Source organism: Pogoniulus pusillus, chromosome 1 (genome assembly GCF_015220805.1).
Source record: "Pogoniulus pusillus isolate bPogPus1 chromosome 1, bPogPus1.pri, whole genome shotgun sequence".
Taxonomy (NCBI): domain Eukaryota; kingdom Metazoa; phylum Chordata; class Aves; order Piciformes; family Lybiidae; genus Pogoniulus; species Pogoniulus pusillus.
The window spans coordinates 6,924,860-6,945,819 of record NC_087264.1 but is presented as its reverse complement, the minus strand read 5'-3'; the positions used below and the strand labels follow the sequence as shown (position 1 = coordinate 6,945,819).

Sequence of the window (20,960 nt, the reverse complement as noted above, 5' to 3'; positions counted from 1 at the left end):
CAGCTTAACGCCCCTGCAGACAACCCACCTTGTCATAGGTGTTCGTGCTGCTGACAGACCCTAGGGCCACAAAGACAATGCCAAAGAGCATCAGCATCTTAGAATACTATTTCACAGTATGTCACAACTTACTTTCAATTTCTTGACCCTTTCTTCTAACTCCTGCATGCTGGTTGGAGGTTTCATTTTCTGCAGCTCTTCCAGCTCTTCCTCAGTTTTATCAAGCCAAGCAGAGACATCGCTGAGATCTGAGTTAAGCTGCTGCCACTGCTGCAATTTCTGTTTCATCCTGAGTTTATTTCTGAGGTCTTGAGCTTGGATCAGCTCCCACTTATCAATAACGCCTACAAATGATAGATCAGGAAATATTTAAACCTTTGGTAAGGTGAAGAGTGCATAAAACAAACTGCAGAAGATGTATGAATAAATTATTCTCCAGTCTACTCAAGGCCAAATGATTGCTACCATATACTACTGTTATCTAGACACACTTGTTCTTGAGATTCTGCAGTCTGAGACTTCCATATTATTGCTCAAGTTAGCCACATAATAATGTCACATTGGATGTTAATCACATCTACTGAAGATGTTTTAATTCACTTGGAAGAACAGCACAAATCTAAGGAGGTGGAACTTGGTGAGCCCAGCTGTTGTTTTGCAGACACCAAAACTCATCCGAGGACCAAGTGTGATCCAGCAGCTGGGACTTGGGTTTATGTTTTGTCAGTTCCCTGCTAAAGGAGATGGACATGCCACCAGTATGCCATTACTAACACTTTCTGAAGTACATCTAAGCACTTCTCAGAGGTTTTCCTATTCTTCCCATGCACAGGCATCGACCCTAGCCCATCTGTGAGGTCAGAGGCAAACTAAATCAGCTGGTATATATGGCAGTCTTCTCCTTATCACTCGTTTAATTTTTGGGATTGCAGTACAGAGAGTTATTACAATCTCAAGCACCTGAGACCAGGAATGAGGTCCTAAAAGGTTAAGAGAAGCAGCCTGTTGGTCTGTCTGTAAGAAAGGACCACAGCAAAGAGAGTGAAGCAGAGAAGACATTACCAGCTTTGCCAAAACATTTCTGTAAGTGGGAGCTGTAGTATCTTGTTATATGGAGTATCAAAACCTGGGAAAATTAACTATGGTGTCATGGTTTAGACCCAGATGGAGCTGAGCCCCATGCAGCCGCTCCCACACTGGCTCCCTGCCCTCCCTTCTCTGACAGCAGGGAAAAACAGAAGCAAAAGGCAAAATTCCATGGGTTAGGATGAGAAGAGATGAATAGAACATTACAAAGACAGCAGAAACAACACAAATAAGAGGAACAGTAATGAACGAGTGATACAAAGCACAGCATGCTCTCCAGAAATGCCCAACCCTCTTCCTGTCCCCACACTCACACCAGCCTGGCCCACCCCTCCCCTGAGATAGTGGCATGATATCATCACAGTACTGAATACCCCACCGGCTGGTTCCATTGCCTCTCCTGGGTGAGGCCCCTCACAGCTTTCTGTGAATTATCCCTACTCTCTCTGAAGCCAGATCATGTGGCAGTCTTATTTTAGACAAAGAGTCATATTTCTCTGCTTTGAAATCTGATTAAAGTCTCTCAGCATCACACAAAAGCAGAATTGTTCCCATTTCTTCCAACCAGCAAAGACACAGAAGTGCATTACGAGTGATAAAAGTCTCATTTCTGATAGAAAAATGGAAGAGCTTAGAACAGCAAGCACAGGCTGGACAATACCAGGTGTGAAGGTAGCTCAGAAAACCTTACCAACATATGTTAATTTGGAGGGCAGAGGTTTACTTCTATTTTGTTCCTGCAGAAAACATGCTGCCTTTGGGCCATCTCTGCTTTGTCTCCCTCAGAATCCCTGGACAAACATCACAGCACCAAAGCCACTCCTAATACTCAGTACCTGACTGTTTCTCTGGAGCTGCTATATTCACAAGATCTTGGTCATCTTGGGGTTCTTCGTCACTCACATTAGCAGATGTAGTTTTCTCCTTGTTCGTGCTGCTGCTTGTAGAGCTGAGCTGCTTCACCTGCAGTGACATTTTAGAGGGTGAGCCCTGTAGGTTAACAAACCATCAGACTTCATCTGCGCTACTCTGGGGTGGCTGGGCTGCCACTGAGCTCTTGCATGTTAGATTTAGCACCAGTCTTCTGCATCTTTGCTAACAGTTTATTCTGGCTAAAACATTATCCATAGAGATGCTAATTATTACAAGACTGGACATGGTGAATTAATTGCTTTCACACTACATATACCAGGCAATGTACATTAGCTGAAGCCCTTTCTTGGATTCTGAGTCTTGGCAATATCAACTCCAAGGCTTTAAAACTAGTGTAGCCAGCAGGTCGAAGGAGGTGATTCTCCACCTCTACTCTGCTTTGCTGAGACCCCACCTGGAGTGCTGTGTCCAGTTCTGGAGCTCCCATTACAAGAAGGATGTGGAGGTGCTGGAGTGTGTCCAGAGAAGGGCCACTGGGATGAACAGAGGGCTGAAGCAGCTCTGCTCTGAGGACAGACTGAAAGAGTTGGGGCTGTTCAGTCTGGAGAAGAGGAGGCTCCCAGGTGACCTTCTTGTGGCCTTCCAGTATCTGAAGGGGGCCTACAAAAAAGCTGGGGAGGGACTTTTCAGGTTATCAGGGAGTGAGAGGACCAGGGGGAATGGAGCGAAACTGGAGGTGGGTAGGTTCAGGCTGGAGGTGAGGAGGAAGTTCTTCACTGTGAGTGGTAAGTGCCTGGAATGGGTTGCTCAGGCAGGTGGTTGAGGACCCATGCCTGGAGGTGTTTAAGGCCAGGCTGGATGGGGCTCTGGCCAGCCTGATCTAGGGTAGGGTGTCCCCGCCCGTGGCAGGGGTGTTGGAACTAGATGATCCTTGTGGTCCCTTCCAACCCTGACTGATTCTATGATCAAGGATGACAAAAGCAGCCAAGTAACAGTATCATCTTGTGCCTGGAGGAGTGCTGACAGCTGGTCCTGATCCACTGAGCCTGGCAGCTGCTGGCAAAGCCACCCCTAGCAATCAGTCACCAAGGTTGAGGTACCAGCGAGGCACACATTTTAATGCCCAGAGGCAGATTAAATGGTGGCCCTGCATGCTAGAAAATGGTGGCACTTCAAATTGGGCTGCTTAGGAAAGGGGGATACATGAGTAAGTATCAAGGGAAGGTATTCATACCCTCTCCTTGGTAGAGGATTAAATTCTCCTAGACTTGTCCTCTGACAACAAAGGAACTAAGAGTCAGTATCTGAAGGAGCTGATGAAGAGCTGCTTTAAAGAAGCTCTTTTTAGCAAGGGATACAGACTTCCACTGGTTACCTGAGCCACCAGAAATAACATTAAGAGTTTGTGCAACGTGAACATTTTTGCTTAAAGTGAACATTCACCCCACACCTAATCTCTTCCTTGATACTGGAAGAGGATGGAGTTACACAGGAGCAAACAACAGACTGTGTACTAGCAGTTCAGTGCCCACAGAGCCTCCAACTCACATAGTCTGGCTTATAGGGAGTACTTGTCTCTGGACCAGACAACACATTTCCAACCATCTCTGCCTGATTGTATCGGTGTTTCCTGCAGACCGGGCTATCTGGAGAATGCCAAGGATGAGCTTCTGAAACAGACTTCCCTGAAACAAATAAAACCAAAGCCATATGCTGTGAGTACAAAATCCCATGAGCAGAAGGAAGCTGTTGCATTGTACTAAGTTAGAAAGCGCTCCGAATAAAATGGCATCAAGTTACGGCATCAAAATGACAGTACTGCAGCTTTCCTTGCAAAGCATGCATGTTTGCAAAACATCAACAGTGTTTCAAAGGTAATGAGATGAGAGCCATGCAGTTATGGGACATTTTGTTTTCTTCTGGGAAATGCTTGAATGCAGGTATGAGTATTCAAAACCAAAAAGGCTGCACTGTGGTTTTGGAAAGTTTACATCCGACAATACCAGCACACATCTGCAAAATATTGTGGTAGAGACACGTATAGACGTGCCCTGGTTTGGAGAGCATTGGTTCTGGGCTTAACAGACAAGACACACATGGTTCTGTCATGCAGAAAACACAAAAAATACTTGCAGAGTTGGAACCACTGCCTTCAGTGATTATGCAACCAAAATCAGAGACAACCAAAAAAGTGATACCGCCCTGAGCAAACCACCAAGAAAGTACCAAAAGGCTTTTGGGTCGGTTGTATGAAACACATGTTAGCCACCTTGGCATTTACCAGGCAACATCTAAATGGTGTGTTCTTGACTGCTTGGTAATGTACAAGTGAACACTGCAGCGTAAGAACACCATGGCAGGATGAGGCATGGTGTCCACACAAGGCAGGAAGTCAGACGTTACGTATGAGAGAGGTTGAGGAATATAGCGTGCAGCACAGGGAGATTGCCATGTTCAGACACATGCATTAGCAGGTGCCTACCAGAAGATGCTTTCAAAGTTTTTGTGGTCATTTTAAGATATGCCTCAGGATTTTCAGTGATTTCTACATCTGAAAAAAGAATAATGTCATTTTCCTCACTGTTCAATGTTTGCTAGCTATTAAAAACAACTGCAACAATGAGGGGACAGCAAAGACAAGTAACAAAGTCTGTTCTTGGTACTGTTTGCACCCAGCATTCTTAAAAAGGAAGCTTTCTACAGCCCTTATGCTTTCTGAAAAGAGAAGCTTGGCTATACCATTCCCTTCATCAAGACATCTTAGAGATGAGACTCCTCACCTCGATTATGAGTTTTTAAAAGACACAGTGGGAGCAAGACCTCAGTCCCCCTCCCTTCCCATACAGGGACATCCTGCAGTTGTCCATGTCAAAACAAACAGCTGACTATCGGTTCTTACCTGACAAAGCACTGTAGTACGTTGCTTCTTCTTCATCTTCATGAGAGGAAGAACCTCCTACATCACCTGTGTGATCCCACTCAAGAGGGATGGAGTCAACACTGACAGGGGTCTCACAACCTGATCTTTCATGACCTTGAGTGGGGGGTACAAGGTGGCAAAGGGACTGTGTCGAAGAGGGCCCCTCGCTGATGGCTTTCTTATGCCAGGGATCATTTTGGACTTCTCTGGAATCTTCTGGATCTGTCTCATTTTCAGAGGTCTCTTTTTCATCGTCCAATCCCTAAAAATAAATATTATTGCATATTATTAAGATTTACAGCAGATGTCCACTGCTTAATCACAGTATCACAGTATCATCAGGGTTGGAAGAGACCTCACAGATCATCAAGTCCAACCCTTTACCACAGAGCTCAAGGCTAGACCATGGCACCAAGTGCCACGTCCAACCTTGCCTTGAACAGCTCCAGGGACGGCGACTCCACCACCTCCCCGGGCAGCCCATTCCAGTGTCCAATGACTCTCTCAGTGAAGAACTTTCTCCTCACCTCCAGCCTAAATCTCCCCTGGTGCAGCCTGAGGCTGTGTCCTCTTGTTCTGGTGCTGGCCACCTGAGAGAAGAGAGCAACCTCCTCCTGGCCACAACCACCCCTCAGGTAGCTGTAGACAGCAATAAGGTCACCCCTGAGCCTCCACTTCTCCAGGCTAACCAATCCCAGCTCCCTCAGCCTCTCCTCATAGGGCTGTGCTCAAGGCCTCTCTCCAGCCTCGTTGCCCTTCTCTGGACACGCTCAAGCATCTCAATGTCCCTCCTAAACTGGGGGGCCCAGAACTGAACACAGTACTCAAGGTGTGGTCTAACCAGTGCAGAGTACAGGGGCAGAATGACCTCCCTGCTCCTGCTGGCCACACCATTCCTGATGCAGGCCAGGGTGCCACTGGCTCTCTTGGCCACCTGGGCACACTGCTGGCTCATGTTCAGGTGGGTATCAATCAGTACCCCCAGATCCCTCTCTGTCTGGCTGCTCTCCAGCCACTCCGACCCCAGCCTGTATCTCTCCATGGGGTTGTTGTGGCCAAAGTGCAGCACCCTGCACTTGGAGCTATTGAACCCCATCCCATTGGACTCTGCCCATCTGTCCAGGCAGTCAAGGTCCCGCTGCAGAGCCCTTGTGCCCTCCAACTCAGTCACATCTGCCCCCAGCTTAGTGTCATCTGCAAACTTGCTGATGACTGACTCCATGCCCTCCTCCAGATCATCTCTGAAGATGTTAAAGAGGATGGGGCCCAGCACTGATCCCTGAGGGACACCACTAGTGACTGAGCTAAATGACAGAGTCACACGGTACTGCTGAGGACTGTTTTGCAGCCAGCTGTAGTAATTGAAGACCGTGTGCCTAAAATTACAGGGAAGTATAACTTCTGCCTCCTCCCTCTTGCCAAATCCTCACATATGCAGCTACCTCCCCTCTCTTTCAAGACGCTCAACTAGAACATCTCTCTTTAGTTTGCAGGTACCCAGCTCCAAATGGACCGCATAGGTCAGCAACAAAATGATGCTCAGGCAGGGGTGAACAGCTACTTTTAGATGTTGGCTTTCTAACAGACACTCTTTCTATCTGAGCCAGAAGCAAGCTGCTAATCATCTAAATGTTCCCAGTGAAAAGTGAAGAGCATGCTGTTACCCACTCAAGGTTCTCCTAAGAAAGTAGACAGATGGAGCCTCTCTAACAAATCCATAAAGACATGTTCTAAGACCATTATTGAAATTAAAGAAAAATAAAGTGACAATAAAAACACCAAAAAAACTTTTGATGCCCTCAAAACACTACTATCTGAGTCCCAGGAATTACTTCCATGCTGTTATCCAAGTTCTGCAAATGGAGTCCCAACAGGAGAGGCATGAGAAGACAAGAACGGTAACAACAATTTAGCAACACTGGCACAAGTACTAAGGAACTCCTAACCCCTTTGAGTTCAAGGTAATCAAGCTGCTAGGGATAAACCATGAGCATGCAGTTCAAACACCAAAATCTTGCCAAAATATCAAGACAGCTGTTGCTGCTTACTGGATGCCTCGAAGTCAGTCTTTGATGGAACCGGGCAACTCGCCCAAACACCTCCTGACAGTAGCGATGAAGTTCTTCCAATTCATCTTCAATCAGGGTAGCATCCAAAGGCTCACTCTTCTGAATCAACTGTTCTCCAAAAACTATTAGCTGATCAATCTTATTGGTGTTCAGTGTGATTTCTTGCTGGAAACCCTATTTGGAATACACAAGAAAAAGAATTACTTCTGCAATGTTGGTTTCTAGCCTGTTTGTCCTTCACTTCTGGCCCACTGCAGGGAGAGAAAAGCAGCAATTGACATTGCTGTCCAATTCCATTTTCATAGAATCAACCAAGTTGGAAGAGACCTCCAAGATCATCCTGTCCCACCTATCACTCAGCCTAGCCAATCAGCTAGACCATGGCACCAAGTGCCCCACCCAGGCTTTTCTTGACTCCACCACCTCCCTGGGCAGCCCATTCCAATGGCAAAAAAAAAGAGGCTGAGACATTTGTTTTATTAGCAGGATTACAGTTCCAAGTGAAGTGGCATTTTCCAGCCATGAGCACATCAATATGATTGCTGTGTTCTGAGTCTGCAGGGGATCATGATACAAGAGTTCAGCTTATCAGAGTTTATGTTTCTGTTGGGCACAGTAGTAAAAAGGTTTGTTTGGCTGGTTGGATCTCTGGCTTGGATATCAGTAAAGAGAAATCTGAAACAACTGACAGTGCAGGGAGAAGAGAGAAAGGAGCATATGAGAGGTAGCGTAGAGCTAGTATGTTCTTTAGAATCACTGCAAATGTTTGCTGTCTCACTTCTGTTTGAAAGTCTCAGTACAGAAGGAGAGAAGAGATCCTACCTTAACAACAACAAAAAAATCTCATCAATAAAAAAAGCACCTGAGTTCAAGAATGTAATTGTTATTGATAACCTACATGTGCTCCTTTCTGAGACTGACACCACTATCAGTGACACTTCAACTGAGCTTGAACGCCAGGTCTGAATTTAAATACTGTACAGTTTATTATTGATTCAGAAGGAAAGGTTTAACACTTTACTGGTGTCTTAAAACAAATATAGTCCTGCAGAGCTCTGCTGGCTGTTGTGCAGCTCCAGAGAAGTGAGGATTCTCTCAAGGGTGGGCAAGCCCAATAGGATCAGTTGGACTCTACCACACATAGAATCATAGAATCAACCAGATTGGAAGAGAACTCCAAGATCATCCAGTCCAACCTAGCACCCAGCCCTAGCCAGTCAACTAGACCATGGCACTAAGTGCCTCAGCCAGGCTCTTCAACACCTCCAGGGACAGCGACTCCACCACCTCCCTGGGCAGCCCATTCCAATGCCAATCACACTCTCTGCCAACAACTTCCTCCTAACATCCAGCCTAGACCTCCCCAGGCACAACTTGAGACTGTGTCCCCTTGTTCTCTTGCTGGTTGCCTGGCAGAAGAGACTGATGCCCACCTGGCTACAGCCTCCCTTCAAGTAGTTGTAGACAGCAATGAGGTCTGCCCTGAGCCTCCTCTTCTGCAGGCTGCACACCCCCAGCTGCCTCAGCCTCTCCTCACAGGGTTTGTGTTCCATGCCACAGAAATCATTAGCCCTCCTTTGCAAGGATACCTACATTTAACTGGCGCATTTTGTCGTCGAAGTTGCTTTTTGAGAAGTGCTCCACGTTTGTCAGCTGGAGGTCCATTTCTGTGAGCCACACAAGGATGCTTTCCCTCGTCCCCTCAAACTCATCTCTCTGATTGGTGAAGTGCTGAGTAGGAAGAAAGGAATCCACGTTAGGAGACTGCAGCTGCTAAAAAAGATGGTCCAAGGAGAGCCCTCTGAAATGTGTATTGTTTCAAAACTGCTGTTGACCTTGAAAGCACCTACAGGGCACAAATGGCAGCAGGCCACGTATAAAAACTGTCCCACTCCTTTAGTGATGCTGGAACAAAGTGTCCTATGTCAGTACACTATTTGTATGGGAGAGAGAATAAAATTAGCACTGCAATATGATTCTACATCATTATATTCTTGTTTCCAAACTGTATACCTTCTCCCACATCATTAGACCAGGGTAACAGTTATCTGGACTCAGGTTTAACATCCAGATTATTCTAAACCTGTTGGACAGACGAAGGAATTGAACTCCACCTCTAATTAATGAAAGCTATGACCTTAAAATCAGTAAAATGATGGAGAAGGTGGTTCATGGGTGACCATCAGTGTAACAAATGCATCATCTGGTGTAGAAGCCAAGAGCTCTCTCTGCTGCCATCTGCTAACAAACATGCAGCCTGCAGCACCTGTTCTCCTCATGGAGTTACTGTTCAGGAAGGGAATCATGTAACATCCCAGACATAATAGCTCTGAACTGCACACATCAAACCCCAGCAGCGCTCCCACAGCCTCACCCACTGATTTTTGGGATCTAATACTTTCCTCTGTCAATTGCTTACAGCACTTTTGTTTTTCAGAATCACATGACCACAGCATGTTAGGGGTTGGAAGGGACCTCTAGAGATCTTTGGGTCCAACCCCCATGACAGAGCAGGACCACAGAATCTAGCACAAGTCACACAGGAATGCGTCCAGATGAGTCTTGAAAGTCTCCAGAGAAGAAGATTCCACAACATCTCTGGGGAGCCTGCTCCATGCTCTCTGACCCTTACAGTAAAAGTTCTTCCTCATGTTGAGGTGGAACTTCTTGTGATGCAGTTTACATCCATTACCCTTCATCCTATCACAGGACACAAGTGAGAAAAGCCTGTCCCTTCTTGACACCCAGCCCTCATGTATTTATTTATATCCATTTATTAGACCCTCTCTCAGTCTTCTCCTCTCCAGACTAAAAAGCTCCAGGCCTCTCAGCCTCTCCTCATAAGGCAGAGTTCCAGTCCCTTAATCATCCTTAAAACCCTCCACTGGATTCTCTCGAGTAGATCTCTGTCCCTCTTGAACTAAGTAGCCCAAAACTGGATGCAGTATTCTAGGTGGAGCCTCACTAGGGCAGAATAGAGGAAGGAGGAGCAGGCAGTGCCAAGTCTCCCCCAAGGCACAGCACAGAGACAAGCAAAACACTTCTCTGAAGTTTTGAAAACACACCCAAGATTCCTCCATCTGGTAGGCAGCACAGCAGGAGCTGCCTCAATCACATCTCCATGTTTAAAGCCTTGTAGGTGAATCATAACTGGGCATAAAGCAGAGCTGTGCTGTAAACTTCAAATTATATTTGCACTGGTACATTTTGGCCTCTCTGCCTCTTATTTATGGCAAGGTGCAAAGGCATGAACACATCCACCCATGACAACACTGGATGAGAGAGGGAAAGGAGCAGTAAGGCCTGCAACACCCCTTCCAAAATTTGCACCTGTTTCTTCCTTAAGCTTCTTCAACTTTCAGAAACCCATTTACCAAGGATATGTTTATGCAGTGTTTATGTGGTGACCAGCTTTCCAGAGCTGCTCTCCTGCACTGGTAATTCTAACGCAAGACAGTTGCTCCAGTCTGTGTTTTGCCCTTGGGTGACTTCTGCAGACACTTGCAAGCACTCTTCAGTGTCTCACCCCACTCTGCAATTACCTTGAGTCTCCTCAGAATGGCAGCAACTCGTTTCTGGAGGTTATCCCAGCGCTGGTTGCCTTCATGTACCATCTGCTTCAACTTGCTGGCGGAGTCGGTGCGGTTCTCGCGGGCAAGGCGCCTGTACTGCTTATTGATCAGCTCCAGCTGAGTGAGGCGTTCATGGATTTGCCGTTGGAATGCCTGCAAGGCAAATCAAGGAGCTCAGTTCCCTGATAAGGAGTTCAGCAGTTCCCTTGCTGATAAGGGAAAAGATCTGGATGATACTATCTTATCAAGAGAGAAGATGATGCTCTGCTCTCAGAACCAGACCTTCAAACTGCTAAATTCCATCCAGAGAACTCATTTAAAATCATAGAATCATGGAACCAAACAGGTTGGAAGAGATCTCCAACATCATCCAGTCCAACCTAGCACCCAGCCTTAGCCAATCAACTAGACCATGGCACTAAGTGCCTCTTCCAGCCTTTTCTTCAACACCTCCAGGGACAGCAACTCCACCACCTCCCTGAGCAGCCCATTCCAATGCCAATCCCTCTCTCTGCCAACAACTTCCTCCTGACATCCAGCCTAGACCTCTCCTGGCATAACTTGAGACTGTGTCCCCTTCTTTTGTTGCTGGTTGCCTGGCAGAAGAGACTGATGCCCACCTGGCTACAGCCTCCCTTCAGGTAGTTGTAGACAGCAGTGAGGTCATCCCTGAGCCTCCTCTTCTCCAGGTTGCACACCCCCAGCTCCCTTGGCCTCTCCTCACAGGGCTGTGTTCCAGGCCTCTCACCAGCTTCATCGCCCTTCTCTGAACATGTTCCAGCACCTCAACATCTCTCTTGAATTGAGTGGCCCAGAACTGGACACAGCACTCAAGGTGTGGCCTGACAAGTGTTGAGTACAGGGGAAGAATAACCTCTCTTTTCTTACTGACCACACTGTTCCTGATCCAGGCCAGGATGCCATTGGCTCTCTTGGCCACCTGGGCACACTGATGGCTCATGTTCAGCCTGCTATCTGCCAGTACTATCTACCAGTGCCAGTATCATCTGCTCAGACTTAGCTCATTACAAAAACAAAGGGGAAGAAAACCAACCACAAAGGTCTCAAGTCTACAGAAAGCAAATGTTCTCACTTGCAAGCAGGATCTTGTCAGTTCAGAGCACTGGATTCTCCACACTAAAAAGAATTCTGAAAACAAATACATCACCTAACAGCCACACTGTGGCCAAATGATTTCTGCTGTCAGTACTATCACTGCTGCCAAGCTGGTGTTTTTCAGTGATTATTTATCAGTCTGACCATTCAAGCCTGCTGCTGAGCATTAAAGAAAAAAGAAAAAGAAAAAAAAAAGTTAAAAAGTTCACCTCAAATTTCTTCAACTCCTCCTTTGCATGTGTGTACAACACCTCTGAAGAATTAGGCTCAGCTGCTATCCTTTCAGATGCTTTCAGCCAATCTTCAAAGCGAGAATAGTCTTCCAAAAACCTCTGCCACAGGCGCCAGGTTTCCTCAATCCTAAGGGGGAGATGCAAGAATGGAAAGGTTTTATCACAAGCTAAATATTGGTTTGGGATGGTTTTGCTTTCCTTCTTTCTCAAAATTCAGGTTGTGGCAAGAGCTAGAGAGGGGCAAGGAAAGAAGCCTTACTTCATTCGCCGTTCCATAGACATAGCGCAAATGTTTCTCCACCGTCTGTCCAAACTCCTGGTCGTCTGCTGGATGGAGTCGCACTCGGTCTCGTTGGCACAAGCATCGGAATCGTGTAGCAGCACTTCGCAGATATTAAACACGGATTCCACCCCTGCAGTGTGCTGCTCTATGTCTCTTTGCAGATCCTGCCATTGACAAAAGAACAGCTTTGAGTAGAAGGACAACGCATGCAGCTGGACTTCAGACGTACCCGTTCACACCGCTGCAGAGGATGGGCAAAGAGCAGTTTGCGTGTCGGGAAAAGAATCAGAGATTCAACCAGGCTGGAAGAGACCTGCAAGCTCATCCAGTCCAACAGCTTAGAAAACAGTCTTGCAGGTGTTCAGAGAAGGGCAACGAAGCTGGTGAAGGGCCTGGAACACAAACCCTGTGAGGAGAGCCTGAGGGGTCTGGGGTTTTTTAGCCTGGAGGAGGCTCAAGGGGGACCTCATTGCTGTCTACAACTACCTGAAGGGAGGTTGTAGCCAGGTGGGAGTTGGTCTCTTCTGCCAGGTAACCAGCAATAGAACAAGGGGACACAGTGTCAAGTTGTGCTAGGGGAGGTCTAGGCTGGATGTTAGGGGGAAGCTCTTGCCAGAGAGTGTGATTGGCATTGGAATGGGCTGCCCAGGGAGGTGGTTGAGTCTCCGTCCCTGGAGGTGTTGAAGAAAAGACTGAGGCACCTAGTGCCATGGTCTAGTTGATTGGCTGGGGCTGGGTGCTAGGTTGGATTGGATGATCTTGGAGGTCTCTTCCAACCTGGTTGATTCTATGATAAGCTGTGCAGATGACCAGCTGACAGGTCAAGACAGAAGGGACCATCAAGTTTTGGTTTTTCAGTGAAATCTCTTTCTCATTAACTATCTCGACAATTGGGGGTGTTCATTCACAGTCCAAGCCATAACACGCACCATAAACCCATTAATTTTGACAGCACACTATAGGACAGCATCACTGTAAGACTTGACAGAGAGCCTGTGGTACAGTTTGCGTAGTATTGTGACTATATGATCACTAAGCACAGCACACCAGCAGCTGGTGTTACACTACTTATTCCCTCTTCTAGAGCTCCTCTTTTAACAGACTATTTTAAAGCACCTAGCAAAAATCTACACTGCAGGTTTCTTTTCTAGAGCCTGCATCTCCATCACAGTCTGGCCCATATTAACTACTCCTAAAGTCAACTGAATTGAATAAAAGACAAAGAAAGCCTTATCTCAGTATCACAGAATGGACCAGGTTGGAAGAGACCTCCACGATCATCCAGCCCAACCTATCAACTTTTTTTAAGGTAACTTCTTTTTTAATTGAAAAAAGCATCTCTCTACACTACTGACTGTAAATATTGATGAAATTACAATGTGCACTACATTTGCACCTTTCTTCAACCAGTATTTTTGCCTTCTCACCAAGGACATCAAAATGTTTGCTTGGAATAACACTAGAAAACAAACACAAATGAGTGGTTTAGAACCATAGAATCAACCAGGTTGGAAGAGACCTCCAACATCATCTAGTCCTACCTAGCACCCAGCCCTATTCAGTCAACTAGACCATGGCACTAAGTGTCTCATCCAGGCTTTGCTTCAACACCTCCAGGGACAATGACTCCACCACCTCCCTGGGTAGTTCTTTTTACTGACAATAGTGAACAGGAACTACTTTAAATTACCGATCTCAGTGAACAAATGAAGTGGATTTGCTCTGAATTTACAAACCCAAACCAAAACAACAGGAATCAGGCAGAGCTTGTCCCTGCTCACTGCAGGGGGGTTGGACAAAATGACCTTCAAGGGCACCTTCCAACCCAGTGCATTCTGTGATGCTATCAAATACCAAAGCAATTAAAGGAAAATCTTCCCAGAAGTCAACAAGCTGCACAGGGTTGCATATCACCCAGCTGAAGTCTTCAGAACTGTTACATGGGTATCTATAAGATGAACTAAATCATAAATGGTCAAATTTGGCTTGGGGGATTTGTGGCAATGTACAGCTTTAAGGAAGGCAGAAGCCAAAATCTTCATCTGGATCAAAGACTGCCAGAAGCAGACCCAACATAATTTTTGACAACTTATTAAGGATTCACAGCTGTTTGCTGAGCAAGAGGCAGCAGTGTCTCTTTAATACTGGCTCTACATCTGAAAGCATGCTCTACTCTACTACTGGTACCTGGAGAGACTCTTCTGAAGTTGAAAAAAATCAGACTGGATTTACAGCTGCATTGATGAAAATGAGAATTTGTACCAGAGATTAAAAATGAACTCAATTTGCACTATGGCAACGATGCTGGCACGATCTGTGCAGAATCCTTGCTGTTTTCCAAGCTGTTACTGCAAACAATCTGACTACATTACAACGAGTCAATGGCAACAAAATAAGTAATGGGGCCAGGAACATACACCAAGCCCTAAAAAGTTCTTTTCCTTAAACTCTGCACAGCATTGCCCAGAGAGATTAAAGAGACTACATGCCACTAGACTTCTGCATTAATGAAACAGCTTTGAAATCTTGAGATTCTGGGGTTCAATCTTCATCCTGTAATTGAACAAATATGCCACAAAACATCTCTGTGGATTCATGATATTATTCAAGACTGAACAGGTAAAGCTTCTTCAGTCAAGGATGTCAAATAAAAGAAGCCTGTAGGGCATATTTCTTGCCATCACTCTCCTCTTGCTGAAGTAATTGTTCTGATAAACCCAGGAAAGATCTTTTTGACTTGTTGCATTCAGATAAAGGATTTTCCCCCTTATTGTGGTATTTTTAGTGCAAAATGTTTCCTCAGAATCAATTTGCTAGAGAATTACAGTAGTAGGAGTCTAGAGATGCCGAGAGGTCTGTCTGAAACAATCCAAGCAACAAAGCAGTAGCTCTGTGCAGCAAATGACAGCTCTTAAAGCAAGCTGATGGTTGAATGTTGGTAATAAAACCAAATTAGTTAAGACACAAGTTTCTTTGTGCCCCATGTTCTGCTCTGCCAGCTAATTCATCACAACCTTTCAGAATGCAGAAGGTTTGGATGAGGAGGAAATACTTCCTAAAACATTATAGTAGCATACATAGATAAAAACCACTGGAGGCACTAAATCAAGGCTTCTGCTGTTGCACCAACTCCTGAAGTGGAGTTAGTGGAAGCCTTCTCCACTCCTGTTGCAGAGGACCTGGCCCTTCCTGTGATGTCAGGGACATGAGTGAACTGTATCAATCTGAACACAGCCCTCATGTGTCTGGATCACTCGGGGGGTCCTTTCCTTAGACATGAAAGCAGCAGCCACAGAAGGAGGAGATGGAAAGAATATCCACTGGTGTTCTTTAAGGCAGGTGCTAGAAATGTTCCATACTTGATGGCTTTAGTCTTAATCTTCAGTTTTAGGGCAAATATTCTTGTTTTTACCATAAAGGCTAAATGACAGCTGTGGTAATTCTCAGCCTTTCCAGGGAAGCACTTTGAATCTGGGCAGACTTACAGCCCTGAGCGAAGTCTGACTCCCACCACCATGTCTGTGGTTCCAAGAAATTGGTTGTCCTTCCCTGGCTGCTGGGCAGAGAAATTTACTCCAATACTATTCCACTCCTATCATACTTCCACTTGGCTGGGATAGTTGGCACGTTCAGCTGTGCCCAGTCCTTGCACCTAAAACTAGCATAGGTCCTAAAGGTCTCCCTGGTAAACCACTGTCTTGGATAAATGCCTACACACACTCAACCAGCACATCACAGTACGAGGTTGATTCACATGCCTCAGCAGAATTAATGTACCATCTCACCCAACCCTGAGGGGATCAGGCCTCAGTCAAGGGTGTGTTTGCACAAGTTCACCCTCCAAAGCTCAAATACCCCTCTCTGCCAAGCTTGTTCTGCTGTCTGCAGGGAGGAGAAGAGAAATGAACTAGTGAGAGCAATACATCAAATCACAGAACTTAAATCTGTCACAGCCAGTTTGCAGGAGACTTGGAATCCTCTATCTCCATCTTCACTGCTAAGGCTGGTCCTCAGGAATGCCAGACTCTGAAGGCAAGAGAGAAAGTATGGAGAAAGAAAGACCTTCCCTGGGTCAAGAGGACTGGGTTAGAAGTCATTGAGGCAAACTAGAGACCTGCAAATCCACAGGCAACAGTGGGATGCACACACAAGTGCTGAGGGAGATGGTACATGTTATTGCTGAGCCATTCTCCATCATCTTTGAAAGCTCATGAAGAACAGGAGAGGTACCTGAGGACTGGAGGAAAGCCAGTGTCACTCCAGTCTTCAAAAAGGGCAAGGAGAAAGAAACTACAGGCCACTCAGCCTCACCCCCATCCACGAAAAGGTGATGGAACAGCTCGTTTTGGAGATCATCTCTGAATGTGCAGGAGAAGAAGGTTATCAGGAGTGGTCAACATAGATTCACCAAGGGAAAATAATCTTGACCAATCTGACAGCCTTCTACAATGGCAGGACTAGCTGGGTAGATGAGAGAAGTGGATGTTGTCTACCTTGACTTCAGTAAGGCTTCTGACACTGTCTCCCATAACATCCTCATGGGCAAGCTGAGAAGTGTGGGTTAGATAAGGGGACAGTGAGGTGGATTAAGAACAGGATGAATGACAGAGCACAGAAGGTTGCAATGAGCAGCACAGTTTAGTTGGAGGCCTGTAGCTAGCAGTGCTCCCCAGGGGCCAGTCCTGAGTCCAGTTTTGTTCAACACATTGTCCATGACATGGATAAAGGGATGGAGTGTACCCTCAGCAAGGGGAGGAGTGGCTGATACACCAGAAGGCTGTGCTGCTATGCAGCAAGACATGAACAAAGTGGACAGTTTGACACAGAGGACCATAATGAAGTTGAACAAAGGCAATTATGGAGTCCTGAACCCAGAGAGGAATTACCTCATGTACCACTACAGGTTAGGGGTTGATCAGTACAGGTTAGGGGACCTGAAAGCAGGTCCAGAGGAGGACCGTGGAGTCCTAGTGGACAAGAAGTCTTCATGACCATGAGCCAGCAATGTGCTGTTATGGCCAAGAAGGCCAGTGGTGTCCTAGGGTGCATGAAAAACAGCGTAGCCAGCAAGTCAAGGCAGGTTCTCCTCTCCCTCTACTGTGTCCTAGTGAGGCCACATCTGGAGTACTGTGCCCAGCTCTGAACACCCTAATTCAAGAGAGACAAGGAACTACTGGAGGAGACCGGTGGAGGGCTGTGGAAATAATTATTAGGAGAGAGGAACATCTGTTTCATAAGGCAAGGCTGACAGACCAGGGGCTGATGAGCCTGGAGAAGACAGAGAGGATCTTATCCATGCTTAAAAACATCTAAAGGGCAGGCATCAAGAGAATGGGGCCAAACTCTTTCCAGTGGCAGCCAGTGACAGGATAAGGGGCAATGGATACAAACTGGAACCCAGGAAATTCCATCTGAGCATGAAGAAAAGCTTACAGACTGTGAAGTGTGACAGCACTGGAACAGGCTGCCTAGAGAGGTTTTGGCATCTCCCCTGCAGATACTGAAAACCCACCTGGACATGGTCCTGTGCAATTTGCTCTAAGGGTACCTGCTTTAGCAGGGGAGTTGGACTAGATTATCTCTCTCCAAAGGCTCCTTCCAGTCCCACCATTCTGTGATTCACACTGTGACAACCTAAGTAATTCTTGTGGATCATACCCAAGGTTTGTGCTCTGCTGAACCCTTACGATGTCTGCTATACTTAACTGAGCAAACTATGGAAGGTAAAAATGCTTAAAAATGCTTTTGTTAGTGGTCTGCATGTTTTCCTTGGGTGGAGGGGGAAAGGGAGAAATGGAGTAAGCCAACACAGTACTGGAATTAAAGCAAGCAAATAAAAACTTCCCAGGTAGTGCACCTTGGCAAGAACACAAGTGAAAAGCAAACAGTTAGAAGGCCCTGGCAAAGAAAAGAAACAGCTGATTTCAAACCAGGACCAACTGTAATCAGCAGCATTTTAACTCATTTACTCTGGCTGCTGCTATTTCCCACCTGTTGTTCTGCCAGTCTCTTCTGGATTTCTTGGTCATCACAGATGTCATAAACAACAGGCTTGGAAAGCTCAGACTCAATCCGGGCCAACCAGGTGCGAAGGTTACTCATGTTTTTGTCCAGTATTTGTACAAAAGCAAATGTTTCCTTCAGTTTCTTCACCCTAAGCAAACCAGGAAGAACATTTTGTTACAAAGATCTTCAATCAGTGGAAATGATGTTAGAAGGAGGTGATGACAGGCAAGGCTTTATGAAGCACCTACTGTCCCCCACCAAGCTGCTGCCTGTAGATCAGAGCCCTGTTTCAGTCAAAACCTGCCTAAATTGGCTCAGCAGGCCTCTGCTCTACAGCTGCAGGAAGGTCTGGTGTGAATGCTTTAATGACACTGTAAGAGCAGAGTGAATTTTTTGTAGCCTCATTCATCTGCCAGTGAGCTCTTCAGTCAGTTGGTGGACATTTAAGAAGGAGTTTGTACTATAACATGCTGCAGTTGAGCCAAAATGGGTCTCTATACTCTGATTTTCCTGCTGTGAGTTACCTTCACTGTCTTCTCCAGCAACTGACAGGCCCACCATAATCAGCAAGGTTCCTACCTGCCAATGGAGGCAGATTTTGCCCAAATCACAGGTGCAACACCCTGAGCAAAAGGGTGCTGACAGCAAAGGAGAAGGCCTAAGCAACATGTACTGTAGAACACTTTAACACCATGATATTCAAAGCTCTCCTAAACAACAGAATTCAATGTGCAGAGATGTGCCACTCTTCTGGTGGGTGAAAGTGGAAAAAAAGAGGCAATCCTGAAGAGAGAGAATATCACAGTATCACCAAGGTTGGAAGAGACCTCACAGATCATCAAGTCCAACCCTTTACCACAGAGCTCAAGGCCAGACCATGGCACCAAGTGCCACGTCCAATCCTGCCTTGAACAGCTCCAGGGACAGCGACTCCACCACCTCCCCGGGCAGCCCATTCCAGTGTCCAATGACTCTCTCAGTGAAGAACTTTCTCCTCACCTCCAGCCTAAATCTCCCCTGGCACAGCTTGAGGCTGTGTCCTCTTGTTCTGATGCTGGCCACCTGAGAGAAGAGAGCAACCTCCTCCTGGCCACAACCACCCCTCAGGTAGTTGTAGATAGCAATAAGGTCACCCCTGAGCCTCCTCTTCTCCAGGCTAACCAATCCCAGCTCCCTCAGCCTCTCCTCGTAGGGCTGTGCTCAAGGCCTCTCCCCAGCCTCGTTGCCCTTCTCTGGACACGCTCAAGCATCTCAATGTCCCTCCTAAACTGGGGGGCCCAGAACTGAACACAGTACTCAAATATTCAACAGCTAGAAAGTGCTGAGCAATGAACAAGCAAATCAACCATCAAGACTATTTATTTTCATGTCTATATCAGAGCCCTCAAACTGCAGACAAGCTTCTCTTTCACAGCCCTCAAATTGCAGACAACCTTCTCTTTATTTCCAGCCTTTGTGGTACATTCTCATGCCAAAACCCCTTTTCAGCCCCTCACATTATCCAAGCAGTCTGTTTGAACATTTGAGCACATCTGTCCCCACATGTTGTAGAAACATCTGTGAAACTACCTCACTGCTCTCACATCTTTCCTGGAAATTTCAGTTTCTTGCAACTCCCAACAAAAATTACTCAAAAGCTCAATATTGGGGTAACACTTACACGTTCTGACTTCAGATCAAAACTGCAGCTTGCCACCTAGATCTTGGCAGTTCACAGGATCAGAGGATGTTAGGTGTTGGAATGGACCCAAAGAGATCACTGAGCCCAACCCCCCTGCCAGAGCAGGACCATAGAAGCTAGCTCAGGTCACACAGACACACATCCAGACAGGCCTTGGAAGTCTCCAGAGAAGGAGACTCCACAACCTCTCTGAGCAGCCTGTTCCAGTGCTCTGGGACCCCTACAGTAAAGAAGGTCCCCCTTGTGTTGAGGTGGAACCTCTTGTGCTGCAGCTTACATCCATTACTCCCTGTCCTATCCCAGGGAGCAAGTGAGCAGAGTCTGTCCCCCCAACTCCTGACCCCCAGCCCACAGATACTTATAAGTATGTATCAAATTCCCTCTCAGTCTTTTCTTCTCCAGACTAAACAGCCCCAGGTCCCTTAGCATCTCCTTATCAGGCAGTCCTCCAGTCCCCTAATCATCCTCGAGGCCCTCTCCAGCAGATCCCTGTCCCTCTTAAACTGGGGAAGCCAGCACTAACTACTCTAAAGGCCAGCTGCAGCAAGCCTTTACCTAGAGCATGCCCCAGTCCAAACAGAAAGGATAAGAGGTCACACCTAATCTACCCTCCTTTAAGTTTGTGGGAGCTGTGTGATGTGGCCACTCACCTCCTAAAAACAACTATCTGGTAGTTTACTGCCAAATCACTTGTCCCTGCACCACCACCCCCTTCCTTAAATGGCACAATCACAGAACATTAGGGGTTGGAAAGGACCTCAAAAGATCATCCAGCCCAACCCCCCTGCCAGAGTAGCATCACATAGAGCAGGTCACACAGGAATGCATCCAGGTGGGTTTGGGAATGTCTGCAGAGAAGGAGACTCTACAACCTCTCTGGGCAACCCGGCACCCTCCTGTTCCCGTGGCACCTCCTCTGCCCCAGCTTGCCTCCAGTGCCCCTTGTGCTGCCCTTGGCCACCCCTGAGCAGAGCCTGGCTGTGTCTTCCCAACACTGCCCTGCACATCTTTAGCACAGCAATGAGGGCAGCCCTCAGGCTCCTCTGTTCCAAGCTCCTAGCTCCAAGCTCAGCCTCACAGGAGATGTTCCCCCGCCTGCAGCAGCTCTGTGCCTCCATCCT

The 20,960-nt window shown here is 46.7% G+C and overlaps 1 protein-coding gene across 1 annotated transcript in view; it reads right to left on the bottom strand.

Moving 5' to 3' along the window:
- LOC135182850 (nesprin-2-like) overlaps window positions 1-20,960 on the bottom strand; it is a 277,205-nt gene that overhangs the window by 8,125 nt on the left and 248,120 nt on the right. The window contains exons 102-112 of the mRNA XM_064157392.1: window positions 18,144-18,306; window positions 12,129-12,316; window positions 11,846-11,996; window positions 10,491-10,673; window positions 8,542-8,679; window positions 6,928-7,122; window positions 4,859-5,141; window positions 4,442-4,510; window positions 3,508-3,644; window positions 1,923-2,049; window positions 133-344 (exon numbers count right to left, since the gene is read on the bottom strand). Coding sequence (XP_064013462.1) covers window positions 133-344; window positions 1,923-2,049; window positions 3,508-3,644; window positions 4,442-4,510; window positions 4,859-5,141; window positions 6,928-7,122; window positions 8,542-8,679; window positions 10,491-10,673; window positions 11,846-11,996; window positions 12,129-12,316; window positions 18,144-18,306 — 1,846 coding nt within the window. The remainder of the gene's footprint in view (window positions 1-132; window positions 345-1,922; window positions 2,050-3,507; window positions 3,645-4,441; window positions 4,511-4,858; window positions 5,142-6,927; window positions 7,123-8,541; window positions 8,680-10,490; window positions 10,674-11,845; window positions 11,997-12,128; window positions 12,317-18,143; window positions 18,307-20,960) is intronic.